We start from the raw sequence: 22,750 nt of genomic DNA on the forward strand, positions 1-22,750 counted from the left end.
AGGAGCACAAGTTCCTCTGAAGAAGCTAGAGGCCTTTTCTTCCATTATGACAAATAGATGAAGGTAAGGGACCCATTTTGATGTTTCATTCCCGTCTGAGTCAACAATATTTTTGAATGGCAAAAATATTGTCCAAATATGATAGTGGGGTGGATCGAGTGATAGATGAACTGAACAAGTTATCTGTGGCTCTAAACCTCTCTCCTTGGTTTCACCTAGCAATAAAGTGTGACTGGAACACCAATAAGAAAGAGAAAACCTGCCCATTCCCCCACACTGGTTAATGGTAGAAGAAAACACCTGCCTGTTGCAGGCCTACAAAAATGGTTTTAATACAGGGTCACAGAAAATGCAAAGGTTTATAGCCCACTATAAAACAGCTCTTTGTCTTTTCCTCTAATTCCCTAGTGTCACATTTAACAAAACAAGGAAACTACAGATAGTAGAGGTGTTTGCAGATTAGCCTCCCAAGCCATAAATAACAGAGGGTTTTGCTCACCTACAAATATTAAGGCAGCTTATCAATGTTTAAGCCCTTTGTAATGGTTGCTAACATTTTAACCCAGGCAAATTGAGAATTTTTTCTTTCCTGTCTTCTTACATTGACAGAGCACACATTCATAAGATTCTATTATCAGATTTCATGGTATAAAGAGTGCGACATCACCAAAACACTCGCCTGCTGTCCGGGAGGCCCCGTTGTGGAAGATGCATCTGCTTTATGCTTCCCTTGTTCTGCTTTCTCTTAGCGCTGGTTCCCATCCTACCTGTCCCGGCCGATGTAGCTGCGATTCCAGGCAGTCGGTGCAATGCTACAGGCTGTCGGACGTGCCGTCAGCTCTTCCTTCCACCACCAAGAAGCTCTACATTAGCCACAGCAAGATTCAACACCTCCAGGTAACCGTTCTACGGTCAAGCTGCCACAGTCTTATTTTTTGAAGCTGGGTGAGGGGCGACTGTGGGGCTGTTAAGCTTCATTTAAATGATCAACACTTAAAAGTGGTGGTTATCAAGTTTGGGTCGTGGCACTAACTATCTGCTTGCCCTTTACTGCTGAGATGGGTATATGCCTCCGGATATTTCTTTTTAAAGAAGTAATCAAAAACCATTAGAATCTATAATGAATGATGTTTTATTTCAGTTTTCATTTTTCAAAAAATGTAATTATGTTGTTGCAAAGTAAAAGTAAAGAAGTGGCTCTTTCTTAACAAAGAGAATTTGAGAGCAAATGGCATCCTTAAGAATGAGTGCTTTCGGGGGATAAAAAGTAGTTTTGTTTATGCCATTGAAAGGTGATCCTCAGAGCATTGCAAGACTATCAAGATGAACCCCAGCATATGAGAATTATTTATAACAGACCCTACCTACCTGCCAGGCATCAGGGGCTTTGTGGAAACATCTATGGAGGAAATATGTGTTTTTGTTTTGGCGCATTTTTGCGGTATTGTTTCTATGAACTTTTAATTGTGACTTTTTAATTTATGCGTACCTATTCAGAGTGCTGCAAAGAGTGCTATAGACTTGTCTGACTTTTATAATACAAAGAAACTTTTGTTTTTGGCCTTTGATATTCTGGAAGATGTGGAGAGACAAGGGTTCTTATCCTAATTTTTCCCTAGCCTGAGATATAATCATCTTAAGCAAGCAGTTAAAAAAATCTCTGGGCCTCACTTTTTACCTTTGTGAAGTAAGAAGGTTGGGTTAGATTGGGGATCCCGGGCTCCTTTTACCTGGAAAATTCTATGGCTGGCTGATTTTGTCTTTACTAGTCACTGCTCTTCCCTCCTAGATCCAAATCCCGAGATAAGGAAATACATCTCTGGGGTGCAGGTGCACAGAGTCAGCCGGGGGATGTACTTTCCCTTCAAGGAGAGACACCATCCCCTTTCATTTGGTTAAGAAATTTGAATGTAGGTGCACCTAAACACGGAAAGTTTCAAGTATGTGGCGTGGTATTGACTTCAAGGCTCAGTAAGCAAAATTGCCTTGTGGACGTGTTTACTCTCCTCTTGTAATCCAGTACTGCCTAATGCCAGAGAGCAAGTCTGACCCCGCCAGGTCTCAGCATTCAAGCAGGAGAGCTGGTTAAAGGGCAAGATGCTTCAGTATTTGTTCTGAAGGCCTGAGATGCCAAGAGCTGAAGTGTCAACTAAGCCCGTTAATGACCCTACCCTGTTGCTTTGCAGCCAGTAAGATGAAATTTTCCCTCTCATCAAGTTCAGTTACCAAATGAGTGCATTTGTCATTGGTTTACGTTCACTGAATGGCGATATTGCCACTTCCCTGACTTTAACCCAGTTAATTGTCTCTCGGAAGGACAGTTTCAGCAAAGAGGTTGATGAAAGACAAGATTGTTTTGTGAAGGAAATAAAAAGCTCTAAGCCATAATACATCTCTTTTAAAAACCCTTAGGTTTTAAATGACTATATTTTACCTGTTTTTGGTGAATATAATGTATGTTCTACAGAATCAGATGCCTATATTTCAAGAAAAAAAATACGTTAAAGTATCTTCAGATTAATAGCAATAGAAATTATATACATATGTGTATACACACATATGTATCTAGATATACACACACATACATGCACACACCACATACGAACACATGTGTACACCCATGAATATATACACACATACATCTCAATTAAAAATGTTTCTATTAGTTCTTCATATAATTTGTGTTGGGGACTGTGAATGCTGTGTTTGAGACTAAGGATAAAAGATGGAAAATTCACGGTTCCTGCCCTCAAGACATGAGGGCCTTTATTTATCCATTCATCTGTAAAACTGCCTGCTTGTGAGGGGCATGCCAACGGGCTGTAGCACTCCTTGCTTCCTCTTCCTTTGTCTCATATGGCGCCTCGGCCCCTTCCCTCCTGGCTTCTGTCTTGCTCTCCATCCTGAGTCCTGCCGCTTGGTGCCGTCACCACAACCATCTACTCGGTGATATCATAATCATTATACCTGAAACTCCTCCACTCAGAAATCTCGAATTCCTCCACTCTTTGGTCATTATCTTCTGTGCTTTCAGCTGCTATACTCTGTACTTGTCTTGCCACCTCATGGAGACTTCTTTTTTTTTTTTTTAAAGATTTTATTTATTTATTCGACAGAGATAGAGACAGCCAGTGAGAGAGGGAACACAAGCAGGGGGAGTGGGAGAGGAAGAAGCAGGCTCATAGCAGAGGAGCCTGATGTGGGGCTCGATCCCAGAACGCTGGGATCACGCCCTGAGCCGAAGGCAGACGCTTAACCTCTGTGCCACCCAGGCTCCCCTCATGGAGACTTCTAACCCTACATCTACCCGTGTTTTCCTCAGATCATTAGTTCATTTCATATCCATCTTCTTTCCCATCCCCCCCTTTTTTTGCATCCCAAATTTAATTATCTCAACACCTATCCAGCAAAGCCTCAGTCTTAGATTAGGGGGATCACTTCCCCTTGTTTCTTTTATATCTGGATAGCCGGGTGCCGCTGGAGAGGATCACACAACCTCTCTTGTATGTGTGTATAAATGTATGGTTTGGAACAACCAGAAATTTGTAGAAACACTGCAAATGTAAGGTCTCTGACCCCATCTGTGTCTTTAGTGTCACCCGTCTGTCCTTTCAGTTCTTCTTGACCAGGCTTTCCTACATTCCCTGCACATCTTCCAGAACTTCAATACAGTTTGGGTGATCCTCTCAATCCCCACCAGCCTCATTCTCACCCATGGTTGGCCTCCCATTTTACTGACTAATCCTGACAAAACCGAGGCCATTAGTCTTGATCTCCTTCAACTCCTGCTCACTGTGGACTAACTTGTCTCCTTTCAATTCTGCAAACTCTTTCGTCGGGACAGAGAGGATGAGATCTCTGCTCAGGGCAGCCCCCCACCCATGCCCTGGGGTCCATCCTCCTCACCTCACCCTGGAGCTTACTCCATCATTCTCCCCACACCCATATCTTCAGCTGTTCTTTCCTTACTAGAGACCTGTTCTAGCCTATAAATAGGCTCCTTTCATTACAATAAAAATAAAATTATTTGGGGGCATCTGGGTGTCTCGGTTGAACATCTGACTCTTGATTTCAGTAGGTGGTGACCTCAGGGTGGTGGGATTGAGCCTTGCATCCGGCTCTGCACTCAGCGGGGAGTCCACGTGAGATTCTCTCTCTCCCTCTCCCCACCACTTGCATTCTTTCTCTCTCTCTCTCAAATAAATAAATAAATAAATCTTTAAAATAGAATAATTTTAATGCTACATCTCTTCCTGCTACTGTCTCTATTTGCAAAACTCCATAAAAGGATAATCTGTACTTACTGTCTCTACTTTACCTCCTAGGTACTCTTTAATTCACCACTATCTGGTTTCTACCTACTCCATACAGTTAAAAAACTGTTCTCTCTAGGACATTGGCTCAGTCCTATTTCTTGAAATTCTCACTCTTATTCCATGACACCACACTTTTATGTCCTCATGATTCCTCTCTGGTCATTCTTTTCTGCCATTTTTATAGGTTTCTTTTCCTACACGACCCTCTGGACAAGGGACAGTCCTCAGCCATTCCGTTTCTCACTATGTACACTCTCCTTAGGTGACTTCACTTTATGTAAGTAATGATGGCTCCCATAACTGAATGTCTAATTCATGCCTTTCCCCCACGTTTCAGACTTATCCAGATGCATACTGGACCTCTTCGTATATGCATATCATTTCAAAATAACAAGCCCAAAACTGGAGTCAAACTATTCCCCTAGACCTGTGGTCTCTTGTCACTGGCTTCTTTCTCTTAAAATAAAGCCCTCAAGGTTCATCTACATTGTAGCATACGTCACAATGTCCTTCCTTTTAGAAACTGAATAATATGCCATAGTATGTATATACCACATTTTGTTTATCCCTTCATCAGTGGACGGACACTTGGGTTGTTTCCTGTTTTTGGGTATTATGCTCCAAACAACACTCATGTACAAGTTTTTCTGTGGACATGTATTTTCATCTGCCTTGGGTATATACCTAAGACTGAGATCTCCCGGCAATATGGTAACTATGTTTCACATTTTGAGGAACTGCCAGACTGTTTTCCAAAGTGGCTCCATTGTATCGTATCCCTAGGGTAATGTATGATGGTTCTAGTTTCTCCACATTCCTGCTAACATTTCTCATCTTTTCTTGGATCATATCCATCCTAGTGAGTGTCTGTTAGTATCTCACTACGGTTTGACTTTCAAATCACTAGTGGTTAATATGTTGAGCATCTTTTTGTGTGCTAATGGACCATTTGCATATCTTTGTTGGGGAAAACGTCTATATGAATCCTTTGCCCATTTTTTAAAAATTTGGGTTCTTCGTCTTTTAATTATTGATTTGTAAGAGTCCTTTATATATTCTAAATACAAATCTCCTATCAGATCTATTATCTGAGAAAATTTCCTCCCATTCTATGGTTGTTTGTTGTTGCTGTTCATTTTCTTAACGGTGTCCTTTAAAGCACAGAAGTTTTTAATTTCCAGTAAGTTCCATTTACTATTCTTCGTGTATGTCACATTTGGTTTTCATATCATTTCTAAGCTAGATTTTACCAAACCCAGGGTCATGAAAATTTATGTCTGTATTCTCTTCCAAGAGTTTTACAGTTTTGGCTCTTACATTTAGAGGACAAATAGGAGTGTCTTTAATGGCAGTCAATTAAAATGATTGTGCTTTACATCTTTTGTGGAAGGGAAGAAGCTACCTCAAATTCCTCCTGGGTAAGAAATAAATAAATAGAGTTGATCACCAGGTTGGGAGGATTATGGATTATTTCTATATTCTCTTCATACTTCCCAGAATTTTAAAATTGTTTACAGAGAACAAGTATTGATGATCAGAAAAAGAAGTTCCAACATTGTTTTACAGACTCCTTACTGGCTTGGTGCACACAGGTCTGAGGCTGTAACTATGAGGGTATTTCGGTTATCATGTGGATGATGGACCTATAAGCAGCCCAAGAAAGTCTGTGGCCCTCTAATGTTTGCAGCAGGGGTTACCGAGAACAAACCAGAAACAAACCCTTTCATGAGAAAGACAGCAGGCCTTGCTTCTCTGTTCTACCTCATTTTACTTGCCTTGCTTCTTATTCACTTTTCCTATTTTATTGTAACTTTATCTACATATATATTAGGCTCACTAAACTGTAAAAACATGTGACAGGAATTATACTTACCTAAACTTCTTATACCTAATCATTAACACCAAGCCGTACTTGCCTTGCTTTTTCAGCCACATTGAAAAAACCCACAGCAGCCTCCAGGTTAGCTCGAGGGCAAAAGCATCTCTCTTTTTTTTTTTTTTTTTTATATATCTCCTGAGCACAGTTCAGCTCAGTCCAGGGAAATGGAAAAAACTGGTCTAGCAGAATTATTTTCCTTTGTCAGCTGTGTGAATTCAACTGAAAAGTTGAAAATCAGTGAATATCTTTCCCACTGATTGTGGCGCCAGAATTCTATATTCTTCTGCTAAATGCATGTCACAGCAGTAAGGTTAAAACAAAAATATGTATGTTGGGATAAGGTAAATCTGAGTTGGAAGCTCAACCTTTCCACTTGCTAGCAAGAATACTTGGGCCAGTTATTTTACCTTCTCAAGCCTTAATTTCCCTTTCCAAAAAGGAAATGATCATGCTTACACACAGGACTTTATAAAGATAACCATAGTGAATACTTAGAAAATGGTAGTCATTTTTTTTAAGATTTTATTTTTAAGTAATCTGTATACCCAACGTGGGGCTTGAACTCACAACCCTGAGATCAAGAGTTGCATGCTCCTCCAACTAAGCCAGCCAGGCGCCCCTGGAAGATGGTAACCATTTTAATTAATAATAACCAAAAGTAATCTGCATTGACTGACAAAATGAAAAAAGAAAAATCTCTATGCTTAATAAAAGAAAACAACTGTCCACTGGATTCAGTTAAGAACATGAATTATATTTACTGTTTAGGACAGTCTGTACACTTAACGAATAGAAATGAAGACAAATTGATGGTCTGATACCATACTTTGTCTAGTTCCCAAATAAATTGCCCATTCAGATCCATGTCACCCCTGAGACTTGCTGCATACTCAGCAGTCTTTTAGGGTTTGTGGAAGTATTAATAGCTCCAAGTTCTTATGGGAGATCAGCAATCTAAGAAGTGAAGATCTTTGTCTAGAGTCGTTTCTGACTTTATATGAAAGAAAGCCTAGAAACGGCACTTTGAATGAAAGTGTATTAAAGAACAATCTTGGGCAGGTCTTTTAATTTTTTCGGGGGGGGGGAGGCTGAAATTCTTCATCACTTAAATGGGAGATTTGAACTAGATAATCTCTAAAATTTCTACTTTTCTAAATCTCTATGATTTGTGTCTAGATTTTGTCTTTTTTGAAAAACAGTAATTGTAGACCAGATGCAATAGAAAATAGTAAGTTGAGGAAGAAAGAGTTTAGAGTTTAGAGTTCAGTCTGTTTAGAGTCCAACAGACCATGTTGAAATTCTCAACTCTTTCAAGTTTGATAATAGCAAACTTGCAGGGTTATTAGAAGAATTAGTGATAATGTACTGTTAATAAACAAAATTCAACTGAGTACATTGAAAGATCTAATAAATAAGTCACTCTTAAATCAGGCAGCATCTCACCTAGCAGGCAGAGAGATACTCCTACAAGTTGTACCAAATGGGAGGATTTATAGGCAGGAGGGTGGAGCAAGGGAGTTATTAACAAGACAGTAAGTAAGGCTGGTTTCAGATCAGGTCAAGTTCCTTTTGGGGAGAAGGGAAGGGCAGGGTTTTTATCATGATGGTATGTCACTAATGCTGATCAGCAAATTTCAGATTGACTGTTAAAAGGTCACAGTCTTAGGAGAGGTTAAAACGGTAATTAAGTCTTGGTTTGCTGTCATGGGTGGGGGCAAATGACTCTATTTGGGGCTTGTGTTTTTCTTTTTTAACAATATAGAAAAGTGGGGCGCCTGGGTGGCACAGCGGTTGGGCGTCTGCCTTCGGCTCAGGGCGTGATCCTGGCATTATGGGATTGAGCCCCACATAGGCTCCTCTGCTATGAGCCTGCTTCTTCCTCTCCCACTTCCCCTGCTTGTGTTCCCTCTCTCGCTGGCTGTCTCTATCTCTGTCGAATAAATAAATAAAATCTTTAAAAAAAAAAAAACCAATATAGAAAAGTACTTGGCACTTGTAGATATTCAACAAGTGCAAGAAAAAATGATTATTATTATTGGGACTAGGACTAATTAATACATCTGACTAATCATTAAGAAAATATCACATGTTAGCAGCAATATACAAACCAAGGCAGTTGCCAGAACTATTATGATTAGAAACATCTATTTATGGAAATTTTAACATGAGATTCTTCTAATATCATATTAGGAGAATATTTAAAATATACCATAATTCATATCACATGTCCTCCTAGGATATATGTGATGTAAAATTAACCCACCTTGAAGGTGTTAATCATGCATTGATTTTACAAAAGGGCTCAACTAAATAATTAAATCAAACATTTAAAAACTGTGGATAGTAAGACATAAAATTGTGCATCAAAAAAAAATTTTTAGAGATTTTATTTATTTATTTGAGAGAGAGAGCATAAGCGGGGGAGCTGCAGAGAGGGAGAAGCAGGCTCCCTATGGACCACTTTGGAGCAGAGAGCCCAACTCGGGGCTCCATTTCAGGACCCTGGGATTATGATCAGAGCCAAAGGCAGTTGCTTAATCAACTGAGCCACCCAGGTGCTCTGTGCATTGAAAATTTTAGCTCAATTGAATTCTAAAGCAGGTTGAAAATTTTGTGACTCTTTGTCAAGCTGAAGAAAACTTGGAACAATTCCTCTTTCTGTCTAGAGATGATCTTACTCTAAGAACCAAGTACCAAGGATTACATCATCCTGGAAAAGACATAGATGGCAAGGTAGGAGGTTGACATATGTGAAAAGATAGGAGCGCTTGAACTTGCAACACATGGAGAAAGTATAACAGATCTGATCATTTCTAAAATCTAGGAGAGGAGTATCATTAGGTCTGAGATATATGCACGAATGGAGTCTTTGCTCTACAGACATGGAGACACATGAATCCTGTCTGTTTCTTCTTGGATCTTTTTCATCAGTGGAGTGCAAATTGAGGGGTAGGGAATAAAGAGGCTAGGCTAGTTTTTCAAACTGTAATTTAGCTGAAAATGTTTCTCTGATAGGCCCATCCCAGTGATAGCAGTATCTAGCACATTTAAAATTTTTACTTTTAATGCTTTAAATTTTTTTAATGTAATTTATAACTTAAAAAAATCTAAACAATGCAAAATGAATAGAGTAAAAATCTCTTGTAATTTTACACTATAGAGTTAGCAACTGCTAATAGTTTGGTGAAAGATTTCCAGATTGTTCCCATTCTGGGCTGTTAGAAGATAGTGCCACAAAGAACATCCTATTGTATAAATCATTGTGCAACTTGTAAGTACTTCTGGCTAGAAATAAACTTGCCGGGTCAGAGAATATGCAGCAGAAGTTGGCTAATATTATGTCTACCAATACTGTGTGAAAGCGCTTAATGTATTTTTGATATCTTACACTGTTAGCAATCATAAATAAAAAATAGTCAGGACCTGGGACACCAGGCTGGCTCAGTCAGTGGATCATGCAACTCTTAATCTTGGAGTTGTGAGTTCGAGCCCCACATCAGATGTAGAGATTACTTAAAAATAAAATCTTAAAAAAAAAAAATAGCCATGGGGCACCTGGGTGGCTCAGTCAGTTAAGAGCTTGACTTTGGCTCAGGTCATGATCTCAGGGTCCTGGGATCGAGCCCCGTGTTGAGCTCCCTGCTCAGTGGGGAATCAGCTTCTCCCTTTTCTTCTCCCACTGCCTCTTCCACCGCTCATGCTCTCTCTCTCAAATAAATTTTTAAAAATCAGGACCGAGTTTCCATCCTTTTCCAAGAGATCATTTTAAATAGATCCTGAAGAGAAACCTGCAGTATCATTAGTATTGAATGATAATGTGTAGAGTATTTTTTCCACAATAATCTTAATTTACTACTTTTCTCTCTTTGTGACCCATCCCTGCCTTTTTTTATAGACGTCTAGCTTCACCAGAATGTTGGCTTTAGAAGATTTTGTTCTGATGGCCAGTGGAACAGAGTCTGTAGAAAATGACACCTTCAAAACTCTGAGTACCTTGAAGACCTTGGAACTCTGGAAAAATAAGTTAAGACAAGTCCCCAGGCTTCTCCCAGCCAGTCTTGAAGTGTTAAAATTAAATGACAATTCAATATATGTCCTACACGGATCTGATTTTGAAGGACTGAAGAAATTAAAAATCCTTGAACTGAAAAACAATCTGATCTCTTCTCTGTCTCCCAGCACGCTCTCCCCTCTTGTCAGTTTGCAGAGTTTGGTGTTAGATGACAACAGGATCGAATCTGTCGCCGGACCGCTGGCACTTCCCCACCTGAAAAGTATGAGCATGGAGAATAACAGACTCCATCTTGTACCAGCTAGCTTCCTCACTTCTCTCCAGTCTCTGCAATTTCTCAGCTTCAGTGGTAACTTTCTGACAAAAATTCCTATTAATCTGCCCAAATCTCTGCTCTCTTTAAAAATGGAGAGAAACCGGCTCAAAGTGGTCAGGTTTCGAGATATGAAACACTTGGAGAATCTCTCCCACCTTTACCTGTCAGCAAACTCACTCTCCTCCATTGATGGGGCGCAGATACTTGCCAATTTAACTGTTCTTGAGATGTCCCAAAACCAGGTTCAAATGTTGCCCCTCAGACTACCAGCAAGGCTACAAAAACTAGACATTAGTGATAACTTGATTCAGAGGGTTACAGCACAAGACTTCCAGGACCTCCGAGACTTGAAACACTTGTTTCTGGACAACAACGTTGTTAGCTTGTTCGAAGCTGGAGCCCTGCAGATGTGCTCCCAGCTCTCCAACCTGGCCTTGGAACAGAACCTGCTGCTGTCTATACCTCTAAGGTGAGTGGTAGTTATGATTTATGGTGACTATTTCAAACGTTTTCTGAAGGTCGGGGCAATGAAGCACACTATGCAAGCGAGAAAAAACAGCGCAAATATAAATGATCTGATCGAGGCTGTCCTAGGGCTCAAGGGTAGAGATTTTTGACAGGGTTTTGGAATCTCCAGCCCTCTAACTAAATCCTACACTAACTTAATTTATCTTGCCTGTCGGATAAGACAGCAGCAGATGAGATCTATGTTTGAAAATAAGCAATGCTACTTTAGTGAATTATGCTAACACATGTAATATGGAATATTTCCTGTAAAAGCGTGTTTTGGTTTTTAAGTATGTGGCCTGGGATCCAGCAACAGGCAGACTAGGTACGTGCTTAGCCACTAGCAAAGCGAGGATACGAAAAAGAAGTGAAGGGGAAATGTAGTAAGATATTTGTGTTTTTGAAAGTGTTGAAATAGTAGTTACGAAAAAAATCACAAGGGTATAATCTAATCTTGTATTTACTTTGAATTGTGTATTTGGAAGCCTCACGTGCTTCTCAGCACTGTGATCTTTAAAGGACTTAAACTGGGCTCTGCTTGTTTCTCTGTGGGTCTGCCTGTGGGTACGCGAGTCCATCTGGGTTGGTCTCACCTTGTGTTTTGGCTGTCTCTCTCATAAACACATGTGCACATGCGCACACAGACACAAATACACACCCTCACTCTGACACTTAATTTCTCTTCCCGAATATCCCTCCCTCTGTGCCCAACCCACTGTTCTGTTTCCTCACCCAGCCATAATCTATAACTAAAGTACATGTTGACATTAACTGATCCTTTTTTATGTAAACCTTATTCCATGTTCTACATGTATGAAATAGATAAATTTAAAAACGGTAGAAGAAAAAAGCCCTACTATTCTCTTAGGAAGAGAATGTTGTTAATTATACATGCCTATCAGTGGATTCATTTTCCGTTTGGTGCTTTATAGGGAAAAGAAGGCACCTTGCTCTGTTGATTATCATTATCAAATTGCTTCTAATTAACATACCAACTTCTGGCTTCTATAGAATCCTATGGCACTGCATTTATTTTCATTTTGTTATCAATGAGAAAGGGAGAAATTATCTTTGATGTGTACAGATGTTCATTTTTTCTAGTTGAAAAAAAGATATTTTATTATATAGTATGGTAGCTGTACCCAATGCAAAACACCAGAAAGTAATTTTTATAATGGAAAACAGTATTTTAAAATATATATTGAGGGTTATTTGAAATTAATCCATTCTTTTAAGGCATAAGCATGTGCATACAATTAATGTACTTTACCAGGCACGTGGGATACACCAGTGCAATAAAAAATAAAACTTCTTGTTCTATACAGCTTAAATTCCAGCAGGGAAGTAGTAACAAAACAGAATGTGGAAGCACATAACACTGAGATGGTTATGTTGCTAACACTGAGTTAGCAACAACGAAAAAGGGCAGGACTACCGGGTTCAGGAGAGTGGGGGTGGCTAGCTGCGATTTTAAATAGGGTAAGCATGGTAACTCTCATGAAAATGTAAGCTTTGAGCAAAAACTGGAAGGAGGTGAGAGATTTAGCTGTGAAGCTGTTTCGGGGGGAAGAGGGGAGAAGTATTTGAGACAGAACAGCCAATACAAAGGCCTTAAGGCAAAAAACATGCCTGCAATGTTTCAGGACTCTAATACTTGCTATTTCAATAATTTCTCTACTATGTTTCAAGCTTTATTTTCTAACACTATATACCCCTACTCCAAGGGGAAAAAAAATCATGTATAGAGTGAAAACCTCATAAAATAGGTTGAGAAGTGAATGCTATCATCAGGGATTCCCAACGGGCTGCTACAGCCTTGGCAAAGTTGTGAACGCAGTGGACTTCTCTATTCAGGTGGCTTTTAAAAAGCATTTGGTTGAGTAATCCTGCTAAGTTTAATGAGTGAAAAGTAGCTTAATTATTTACTCCTGCCAGGGCATTTGTGTGTTTTAATAAGTGACTACAGAAAGCACAATGCTTTTGCCCAGTGGAGTGTGTAATAGAATTGCAAGCCTGAGCTAACCGTAATTCTCAAATCTGACTCCACATTACAATTATCTGGAGAACTTTAAAACAAGCATACTTATGCCCAGACCTCACTTCAAACCAATTAAAGCAGACAATCCAGGATTGGTGCCCAGGCATCAGTATTTTTAAAAAGCTCCCCGGTTGAATTTAATGTGTAGCCAGGGTGGCGAAGTAATGGGCAAGAACAATGAGCAAGGGACACGAGATGAGAGTGGGCTTTTCCTCTGAGGCTTAAATGAAGCAGCACAACTGTCTGTTCTGTGAAAGAACTTGGCCAGCTATGAGAGCAATGTATTCCTTGTAGAAAGTGATTTTTAAATTCCTCATCAAACCCCCCTCCCGCTTCCCAGCTTTCCTTTGAATTGGAAAGTGGGAATGGCCCAGAAAAGTTTTCCCCTGATTTTCCTCTCATAAAGCATTAAAACACAATACTGTTTTTTATTTTTGAATGTTAAGACTTTTATTTATGAGCTTAAAACTGTACACTTTTATTTGCATGGGGCTTATTCATACACAAAATTGTACTTTAAAATTCAGTTTCGTATTAATAAGCTACAATCACAGGCAACCTATCCACGGCTAGTTGCTAACCTAACCTAACTTGTTGCTAGTGGTTACCATCCTACCACAAGTCACAAATCCCTTCTCTTGCCTATCATCCTCCATTCTACATTTCAGCAAGGAAATAATAGCAGACGGTTTTAGGTACACAGATATTAAATATCTACTACATTTGCCTCAATATACTAACTGAGATAGAAAATAATACCTAGTATTAAGTACTGACTAACCCAGCAGTGAATTTATATGCATGTGTTATTCCCCGTTACTTCTTACAACAATCCTGTGAACGTAGGCACGTTTTTAAACTATTATTTTATGGATTAGAACATTAAAGTATCAGAGAGGTATCAAGAAACTTCTCAAAATCACATCATCAGTAAGTAGGGGAGTCAGGATGAAACACGGTCCTCTAACTCCAGAGCCAGGAAATTTTAGCCGCCCCATGATCCCCTACCCCTGAGATTTACTCTGCTCTAACCAATACACTGTACTACTTAAAAACTTAGAACACCCAAGACCTGGGTCTCACTTTTGCTGTTTCATTCTTATTTTACCAGTCTGCAGCTCAGCGAACAACTATAAGTTACATCATCTTTTCTTTATCCACAATTTGGATCATTCAAATCCAGAATAGCTTTCTGCAACCTAATGCAGGCATAGCATTTTATCTTACTTATACTCAGGTGCCCTCTACTGGTAAAATGCGGTATACCCCTTTTTACTCTAAAAAGCAACAGACTCAAAGAACAAATAGCATTTTTTAGAAGCAGGTTTGTCTTAAAATCAGGGGTACCTTTCTCTATAAATCAGACTTAATAAAGACAAATTCTATCAAAGCCATATATGTGACTGCCCTCAGTTCACAAAACCAGGATATTGGTGATTTCTCTTACAATGTCATCTTAGTTGTAATGCCCATCGAAACACAAAAGAAAAAAAAATTAAGGAAGAAAGGTACAAATTTTGGCTCCGCAGCCTAGAACAGATCATTGTATTTGTATAAAAGGAAACCTGGCTTTCTCATTTTCATTAGCTAACATTTATTATGTGATTTCTGTGTACTGGGCACTTTCATCTATAGGGTGGAAAATTGGAAGCTTTAAGCTCAGTAACTTACCTGAAGTCACGTACTGGAAAATAGAATGGCCAAAGTGAGAACTCAAGTCTTAGTTAGTAGACTTTACTCCCTGGATTACTTTACCGTATCTTTCCTCACTTGCTCTCCCTTATGCTTGCAAGGGTAATAGAATCTTGCTTACTGCCACACCCTCTGTTAATAATCCATCTTTTCTTGCAAAAAAAAAAAGCTATACATAAGATTTTTCCATATGACTTTGAGGGATGTACCTTATATCACTTGGTATGTGCACAAAATTGCATTGTCTTGGGGACTGACTTCAAATTAAATGTAACTATTAAATTGTTAAAATCTATGAAGTGATTTTCCCTGGTCAATCACTTTACTTTTTAAGGTAAATTTTATTCCAGCTGAGGAGAAGTCACTTTAAATAAATAAGACTATAAAATACTCAAAAGCACAAATACTATATATGTATATGCGCTGACTAGCTTAGGATATAAATACGAAGTGTGTAAGCATAGGATGACTGACACCACAACAATAAATTTCACTGAATACTAAAAGGCAGGAATGTACGTTCAGTGCATTCACACTCTATGAAAATAGCAGCCAGATGGTATTTCAAGGACCTTTTTTTTTTCTATACAACTTTCCCCCTTCTTATACTTCACAAACAGAATAGCACTTAATATGGAGCTGTTGAATAGCAGAAAAAATTTCAGGTTCACAATTGTGATTCTTTTTTACTTTTTATCAATAAACATTAGCATGACATTTTTCAAATTTGTATCCACAGTTAAAAAAACTTTTTTTTCCTGATTATAAAGCAATACCCATTCAAGGTTGAAAACTTTGTGGGCTGGAAAATGAAAAACCATCCATAATTGCTCAACCAGAGCCCATGTCTAGACATAATTTGTTTTTATGTCCTTGGGATCATTCAGTTTTGTTTTCTGTTTTTTCTGTTTAACATTATAGAGGATTTTTCTTTCCCTTTTCCACTTTTCTCAAGTATTACATTGGACCCAAGGGATCTTAATTTATTCAGTGTGTTGCAATCATTTAAAGTTGCTAGTCTCTTTTGATTCTCAAATTGTTCCATATTCCTCCAGGGGGAGCCTCTCCAAGCTGGTCCCTGGGTTCATGAGACATGCTTCCATTAGTTCTCTTTTTTAAAAATTGTGGTAAAATACACATAAAATTGAGCCGTTTTTAACTGTACAATGCAGTGTTGTCAAATACCTCATATTGTTGTGCAGTTGGTTTCTGGGACTTTTTCATTTTGCAAAACTGAAACTCCACACTCATTAAACAACTCCCAATTACCTCTCCCCCCAGCCCCTGAAAACCACTATTATGCTTTCTGTTTCTATGAATTTGACTATTCTAGTTATGTCATGTAAGTGGAATTATAGTAGTTCTCTTTTTTGTGACAGGCTTTTTTCACTTAGCGTAATGTCCTCAGGGTTGATCCATGTTGTAGCATGTACCAGAATTTCCTTCCTTTTTAAAGCTAATATTCCATTGTATGTACATATTGTGTTTTGCTTATCCATTCATCCATCAATGTGCTTCCACGTTTTAGCTATTGTGAATTCACTGTGGGTGTACAACATGTAAATAATGTATAATATTATTTAATATGTAAATACCTCTTTGAGACCAATTATGCTTTCAATTCTTCTGTGTACATACCTAGAAATGGAATCGCTGGATCATGTGGTAATTCTGTTTTTAATGTTTTGGGGAAGCGCCTCATACTGTTTACCATAGCACCTGCGCCATTTTCCATTCCCACCGACAGAATGCGAAGCTTCCAATTTCTCCACATCCTCATCAACACTTATTATTTTCTGGCTTTTTGATGGCAGCCATCGTGATGGATGTTCCATCAATCTTGGAACATGCTTTTGCATTCTGGCTTAGATGTTCTGGCTTACCTTGCCCCAGACATGGAATCAGTCATTTCTCTAGGAAGCCTTGCTTCTTTTAAGTGGAAACTGGAATTCTGAAATTAAAATCTGGGTGCTCAGTGAGCTCATGCTCTTGGAGTAGCATTGCCATTTAGGTGTAATATTACTTCTAGATTCTTCCAGTATGCACAACTAGAAAAAAAATTTTTAAAGGGATGAATTCACATTAACATCTCCAGTTCATAGTTAACATTAGAGGGCTTTTCTTATTTTATATTTGTCTCTTTTCTTTTACAATGAAATCTTGGTTCTTAATGATATGACTGTATTTACTTATTTGTTTTGTCTTAGAGCATTCATTAAAAAGGTTTCAAAATTTCATGACTAACAGCAGTATGAATAATAAACGTGGTGAGAGAAATTTCCTTGCAGATCCTTTTGTCCTTAGTGCCTAAGGCTTAGATAGATCCATGAAGGTTATTCAGTCCGAGTACTTTTTCTTTCTTTTATGTGGTTATATACCAACATTACCATTTGATTAATTAATTAGATATGTTTGTTTCTGTTGGTGTTCAGTTTTCGGGCTTGATTTTGTTTTACCTTATTCGTTTTGTGAACGTGTGAAACATTAACATGATTCAAAAGTTAAAACCATATGCATACACTTCCTATAAGTAACCATTTTTATTCAATTCAATTCTGGGTTATCATTCTTTTTTTTACTCAATATAAGCAAATATACATATATATATATGTATTCTCATTTCTCTCTTATACAAAAACTGACATACTATACATACTATTCCACTTCTTGCTTTTTTCCCTTTAACAATATTTCTGGAAATCGTTTTATGATCATTCTTAGGGATGAGTCCCTTTCTTTTTTTAAGACTGCATAGTAGTTTTTACTGTGGTACTGGGTAGTTTCCAATATTTTGCTATTATAAATACTACCATAATAAATGCACACATGCTGTTATATATTTATGGAGTCATATCTTCAGAGTACATACCTAGAAGTGAGATGGCTAGATGGAGGGTAAATGCACAAGTTATTTTGTTAGCCTTTGCTAAAATCTCCTCCATAGGGTCTGTGCCATAAGACACACTCCATAGTGTCCCACCAAGCAATGTATGAGAATGTCTGTTTCTTTACAGCTTTGCCCACAGAAGGTATTGCTAAGGATTAAGGTTTTTTTGTTTGTTTGTTGTTCTGTTTTGTTTTTACCAATCTGATAGATGAGAAATGGCATCTCTGTGTGGCTTTATTTTTCATTTCTCTATTCTGAGTATGGTTGAAGACTTAAGGGCTTTTTTTCCTGTTTATGTGGACTTCCACTCATGCCTTTTGCCCATTTTTTAGTCTCATTTTAAAATCTTTTCTTCTTGCCTTTTAAGAGTCTTTTACATATTAGGGAGATTAGCTCTTTGGGTTATAAGATGCAGATACTTCCCCTAGTTTATCATTTATCTTTTTACTTTGCATATGTCTTTTGCCATACACCATTTCTTTCCCTTTTTTGTTGTTATTTTTAATGTAGTTGATTCATTGATCTTTTATAGCTTCTGGATTTTCAAGCCATAGTTAGAAAAGCTTTCTCATAGAACTAGTATTTTAAAAATTATTTAAATATATGATTTTTATTGTCACATAATAGTCTATTATCTCTTAATTTCCATATTAGTGGACATTAGTTTTTATCCTTTTTTTGCTGGTATAAATATAATTAAATATATGACAAACATATATGTAAATAAGTCTCCATTTGCTTCTACTATTTCCTAGGTTGAAAGGCATGATGTTATTTTTTTTTTTAATATTTTATTTATTCATTTGACAGAGAGAGAGACAGCCAGTGCGAGAGGGAACACAAGCAGGGGGAGTGGGAGAGGAAGAAGCAGGCTCCCAGCAGAAGAGCCTGATGTGGGCCTCGATCCCAGAATGCCGGGATCACGCCCTGAGCCGAAGGCAGACGCTTAACGACTGAGCCACCCAGGCACCCCAGGCATGATGTTATTTAAATTTGATACGTGTTGCCAAACTGTTTCCAAGGTGGTACCAAGTTAAACCAACAGAGTTTAAGTTCTTACCTCACAAAACCTTCAGCAAGAATAAATTTTAAAATTTAAAACCAAAACTTTGCTCTAATTTCATACATAAAACATTGTATCATTTTTTCATTGCCTTTTATATTCATGAAGAACCATACTTTTGCATGTTTTTATTCCATACTTTTACTTCTCCTATACATTATAGACTCATGGCCTTTGCCAAGTAAAAATTGGCTACTTTTTTCTTATCAGTTTGTTTACATGATCTTGTTTGACAAGACAAGAAATGAGAGAGTCTTATGGCTAGGAACCAGAACACTCAGAGGGTTAGAGGACAAGACCTATCAGAAAGGTTAAAGACCCATATATACTTAATTTTTCAAAATGAAGCTTGTTTTGTAGCTTCTCCCAGGGCACAACGGTACAGAGAAGGCTGGTGTTGCTCAAGCTGAGTTGCTTTGGTAGGTATGGAATGGTGGTGATGCCTCCGTCTCCCATCCTGTTTCCATGCTTTTGCAGGCTTCCAGGGACCTTAGCCAGGCTGGACCTAAAGGGAAATGCCATCCAGGATATTGCTGAGAGAGAGCTCAAGGATCTAAAGCAGCTTCAGGTTCTAAACCTTAGGAACAACAAGATTTCTGCCTTAGATCTCAATGTCTTGGAGGGGTTGCCTCGCCTCAGACACCTGTATCTGGATGGAAATCCGTGGAATTGCACCTGTAGTCTCGTAAGAGCAAGGGAGATCCTGAAGGCCAAGGGCACGGATGTGAGGGGAGGACAATGTGCTGCACCAGCTGAACAGCAAGGAGAGAGCTGGATGTCCTCCAAGAAGATCATGAGACAATGTGAACATCACTTACATCTGACCGAGAAAAACAAAGAGACCAAAAAGAAATCAAAACCGGAAGAGCATTCCAGCATCAGAATCAACATGGATGATGATTATTATGATTACGAAATAGATTAAGTATGAGCTTTGTTTGCAGTTTAGGAAAAGCTTTTTTTTTTTAAATAGACTTCATTTTAGAGCAGTTTTAGGTTCATAGCAAAATCGAGAGTAAGGTATAGGGATTTCCCGTATACTTCCTACTTCCACACCTCTAGGGCCTCCCCCATTGCTACATTCCCCTTCACAGTGGGACATTTATTACAACTGAAGAACCTGAATTGACACATCATCATCACCTAAAGTCTGTGGTTTACACTAGGGTTCGCTCTTGGTGCTGCACATACTGGGGATTTGGACGAATGTATGATGACATGTATCTATCATTATAGTATCACACAGCACAGTTTCACTGCTTTAAAAATGCTCTGTGCACCAGAAAAAGTTTTCTAGTGCTCATCCTCTTAAGCAGAAATATACAATAAATTTAGATATGCAAAACTCTTTTTTTGTAAGGTTTTTTTTTTGTTTTTTTTTTTTTAAAGAATGAAGTGAGAGTTAAGATAAGGTGAGGTGGGGGAGGAAAGGAGAAAGGGACAGTGGTAAAAAGACATAAGATTCTTTACACTTAAAAGGTAATGTGTGTCTTACACTGAAATCTACACAAATAAAAATGCCAAATAAAATTGCCATGTAGTTAAGTTCCTGCAAACAGAGTAGTTCTTTTTATCACAGAAGGTGATGACTTCTACAGGCTTTAGACTAAGCAACAGAAACAGACTCCAGCTGAAGCAGGAAAGAAAGTATTGGAAAGATTGGGAATAGCTCACAGAATCAAAGGAAAAGCTGAAGAATCTGGAAAGTACAGGGATCAAAATTGCTCCAAGGCCCCAGGCAGAAGGTCGTAATGGAGGGGCCCTCAGCTTCTTCGAGGTTCTTTGTGCAGAATGAAGAGCCCCACTATTATCAGTGTTAGCTTCCCTCTTCTCCACATTCTTAGCCTCAGAAGGAGAGGCCAATTGGCCTAACTCAGGTTACATGTTCGCCCTTGGCTAAGGGACAGTAGGTCTTGTTTGACAGTCTTATCAAGACCAAGGGGAAACCAAAAAAGGAAGTGTAAACTGGCACCTTACGTATTGCGGATGTCCCTACAACGGCCTTCCTAGAAGAGTTGTATTCCGAGTTACATTCAGGGTTCCCTGAGCGGACCACAATCCCCACACTCCCTTCCTTTTGATAAACTGCATGCTTTTAAGAGTTGCCTATCTGAGGATAGAGGAGTATATGATCTACTAGCATTTAAATCTGAAACACCATCTACATTGGCTCCTTTTCTAATTAGTAAGACTTAGCTGTTGCAGTATTTATTTTAGAAAGTTTTCCACCAAAATGCTCCTAAAGGCAGAGAAAGAAAATAGTAGGGACTGAGCAGAGGAGTACTATATCCATCAGAAGCCTGAACTTTCTCTACAGTGTCAAGCTTTCAAATTTTATGCAGAATTTGTATTACTTGCTTTATGTCCATATTTTCTTCTCCCAAAATCTTTATGACATGGACATCCCTTGGAAAAGAGTCCGATTTTTACTGTGGCTACTAGCACTCCTTGGCACACTGACAGATATCCCAACTACATAAAGCACAGAAGAACAGAAATAAGGGAACTTGCATATGATTTTTCTTGTTATTGTGTGGATTTCAACTCTTGTAATGTGTCAGACCTACCATCCTAAGAAAACCCATTGATTTTTGATAGGTAATAACTTATACCTACTGCCATTGCCTGGATATTAATAATCAGAATCCCCGAGTTAATAGGGCCTTGGGAAAGTATCTAGTCTTTTACAGATGTGAGAACGCAGTCTCAGAGGGTTGAGGTCGCAGTCAGTTTCATACACAGAGAAAGTGGCAGAACCAGTACTTGACTGAATCTGGGTTTTTTACTTCCGTCCAGTACTCCTACTACAGCATTTGCTGTAAGATTCACTTAGGACACTCTACTCACAGACAATGTCCAGAAGAGTAAAATGTTCCATAAAGGATGGGAATTTATCTGCTTTGGTGGTCATAACAAAATACCACAGGCTGGGTGCTTGAATGACAGAAATTTATTTTCTCACAATTCCAGAGGCTAGAAAGCCCAAGGTTAAGATGTCATCAAGGTTGGTTTCTGGTGAGGCCCCTCTTCCTGGTATATAGACCACTGCCTTCTTGCTCACATGGCCTTTCCTCTGTGTGCGTGTGGGCATGTGCACACAGGGAAAAAGTGACAGGGATCTATGGTGTCTTTTCTTCTTATGAGGATGCTGGTTCTATTGGATTAGGGCCCCACCCTTATGACCTCATTTAATGTTAATTACCTTCCTAAAAGTCTTATCTCCAAATACAATCACATTGGGGCTTAGGGCTTAACATAAGAAATTTGGGGGACACAATTCGGTCCATAACAGTATGTGTATGTATGTATGCAGTTATGTATGTATCCATCTACCTACTTATACTATCTATCTCAGTTTTGGGCTCTTGATTAAGTTTATTGATAAACTTACAAAAAAAGAAATAAGGAAAAGGTAAAGGTGGGGGCGGACAAGGTAGAAAAGGATAAGGAAACTTTAAGGCCCGGTTATCACACATTTATACTTAAGTAGAGATTTTTAAAAATCAGGTATTTAGCTACTAATCTGAGAAGGCGCTAGAGGGCACCATTGAGCTATAGGGCAGGTGAAACTTGGAAGGAAGGGTGAAATACAATGAGATCCTGCTTCGTGATCCCCGAAAGGAAGGTGGTAGGTTAAGTGTCATTGGAGTTGGAGAAGGGGCCGTCATCTTGGGCACACGGGTCCATTTAATGCCTGAAAAAAGGGATCCCTTGGTGGTAGATAAGGAAAAGGGGAGATAAACTTACCGAGACTAGTTTTTCCTATGTTACCTTTTAGTGCCACTGTTCCCTCATCTGTAAAGTGGGGACTGTAGTAATAGCTCCTTGCGTTAATTCTTTTGAATTAAACCCATATGGAAGAAAAACATTTTCTTAATTGCCCCCATGATTTGCAAATCTTCCTCTCTCTCTAAAGGGAGACATTCATTGTTCTATATCCCAGATGCCAATCGCACAGTGGCATATGTAAATAACGCGTCCTGCGATTACACAGCAGATAGCACGTGTCCCTCCTGAAAGCGTTTTTATTCTCTCGCTGC

The 22,750-nt window shown here is 38.8% G+C and overlaps 1 protein-coding gene across 1 annotated transcript; it reads left to right on the top strand.

Annotated features, from left to right (window-relative positions):
• The first annotated feature begins 708 nt into the window (after positions 1-708).
• On the top strand, positions 709-19,823 carry LOC100465784 (nephrocan). Its single transcript, XM_002927238.4, has 3 exons — positions 709-897; positions 10,091-10,992; positions 19,188-19,823. The coding sequence occupies exons 1-3, from the start codon at positions 709-711 to the stop codon at positions 19,633-19,635; spliced, it is 1,539 nt and encodes a 512-aa protein (XP_002927284.1). The 3' UTR covers positions 19,636-19,823.
• Positions 19,824-22,750: the final 2,927 nt, after the last annotated feature.

Source organism: Ailuropoda melanoleuca, chromosome 10 (genome assembly GCF_002007445.2).
Source record: "Ailuropoda melanoleuca isolate Jingjing chromosome 10, ASM200744v2, whole genome shotgun sequence".
NCBI classification, from domain to species: domain Eukaryota; kingdom Metazoa; phylum Chordata; class Mammalia; order Carnivora; family Ursidae; genus Ailuropoda; species Ailuropoda melanoleuca.

What these genes read in the sequence shown, in the direction of transcription:
- LOC100465784 (XM_002927238.4), top strand. Translation starts at nt 709, where the DNA reads ATGCATCTGCTTTATGCTTCCCTTGTTCTGCTTTCTCTTAGCGCTGGT. An exon ending in GCAAGATTCAACACCTCCAG is followed by an intron (nt 898 to 10,090) that starts GTAACCGTTCTA and finishes CTTTTTTTATAG; the next exon opens with ACGTCTAGCTTCACCAGAAT. An exon ending in CTGCTGTCTATACCTCTAAG is followed by an intron (nt 10,993 to 19,187) that starts GTGAGTGGTAGT and finishes ATGCTTTTGCAG; the next exon opens with GCTTCCAGGGACCTTAGCCA.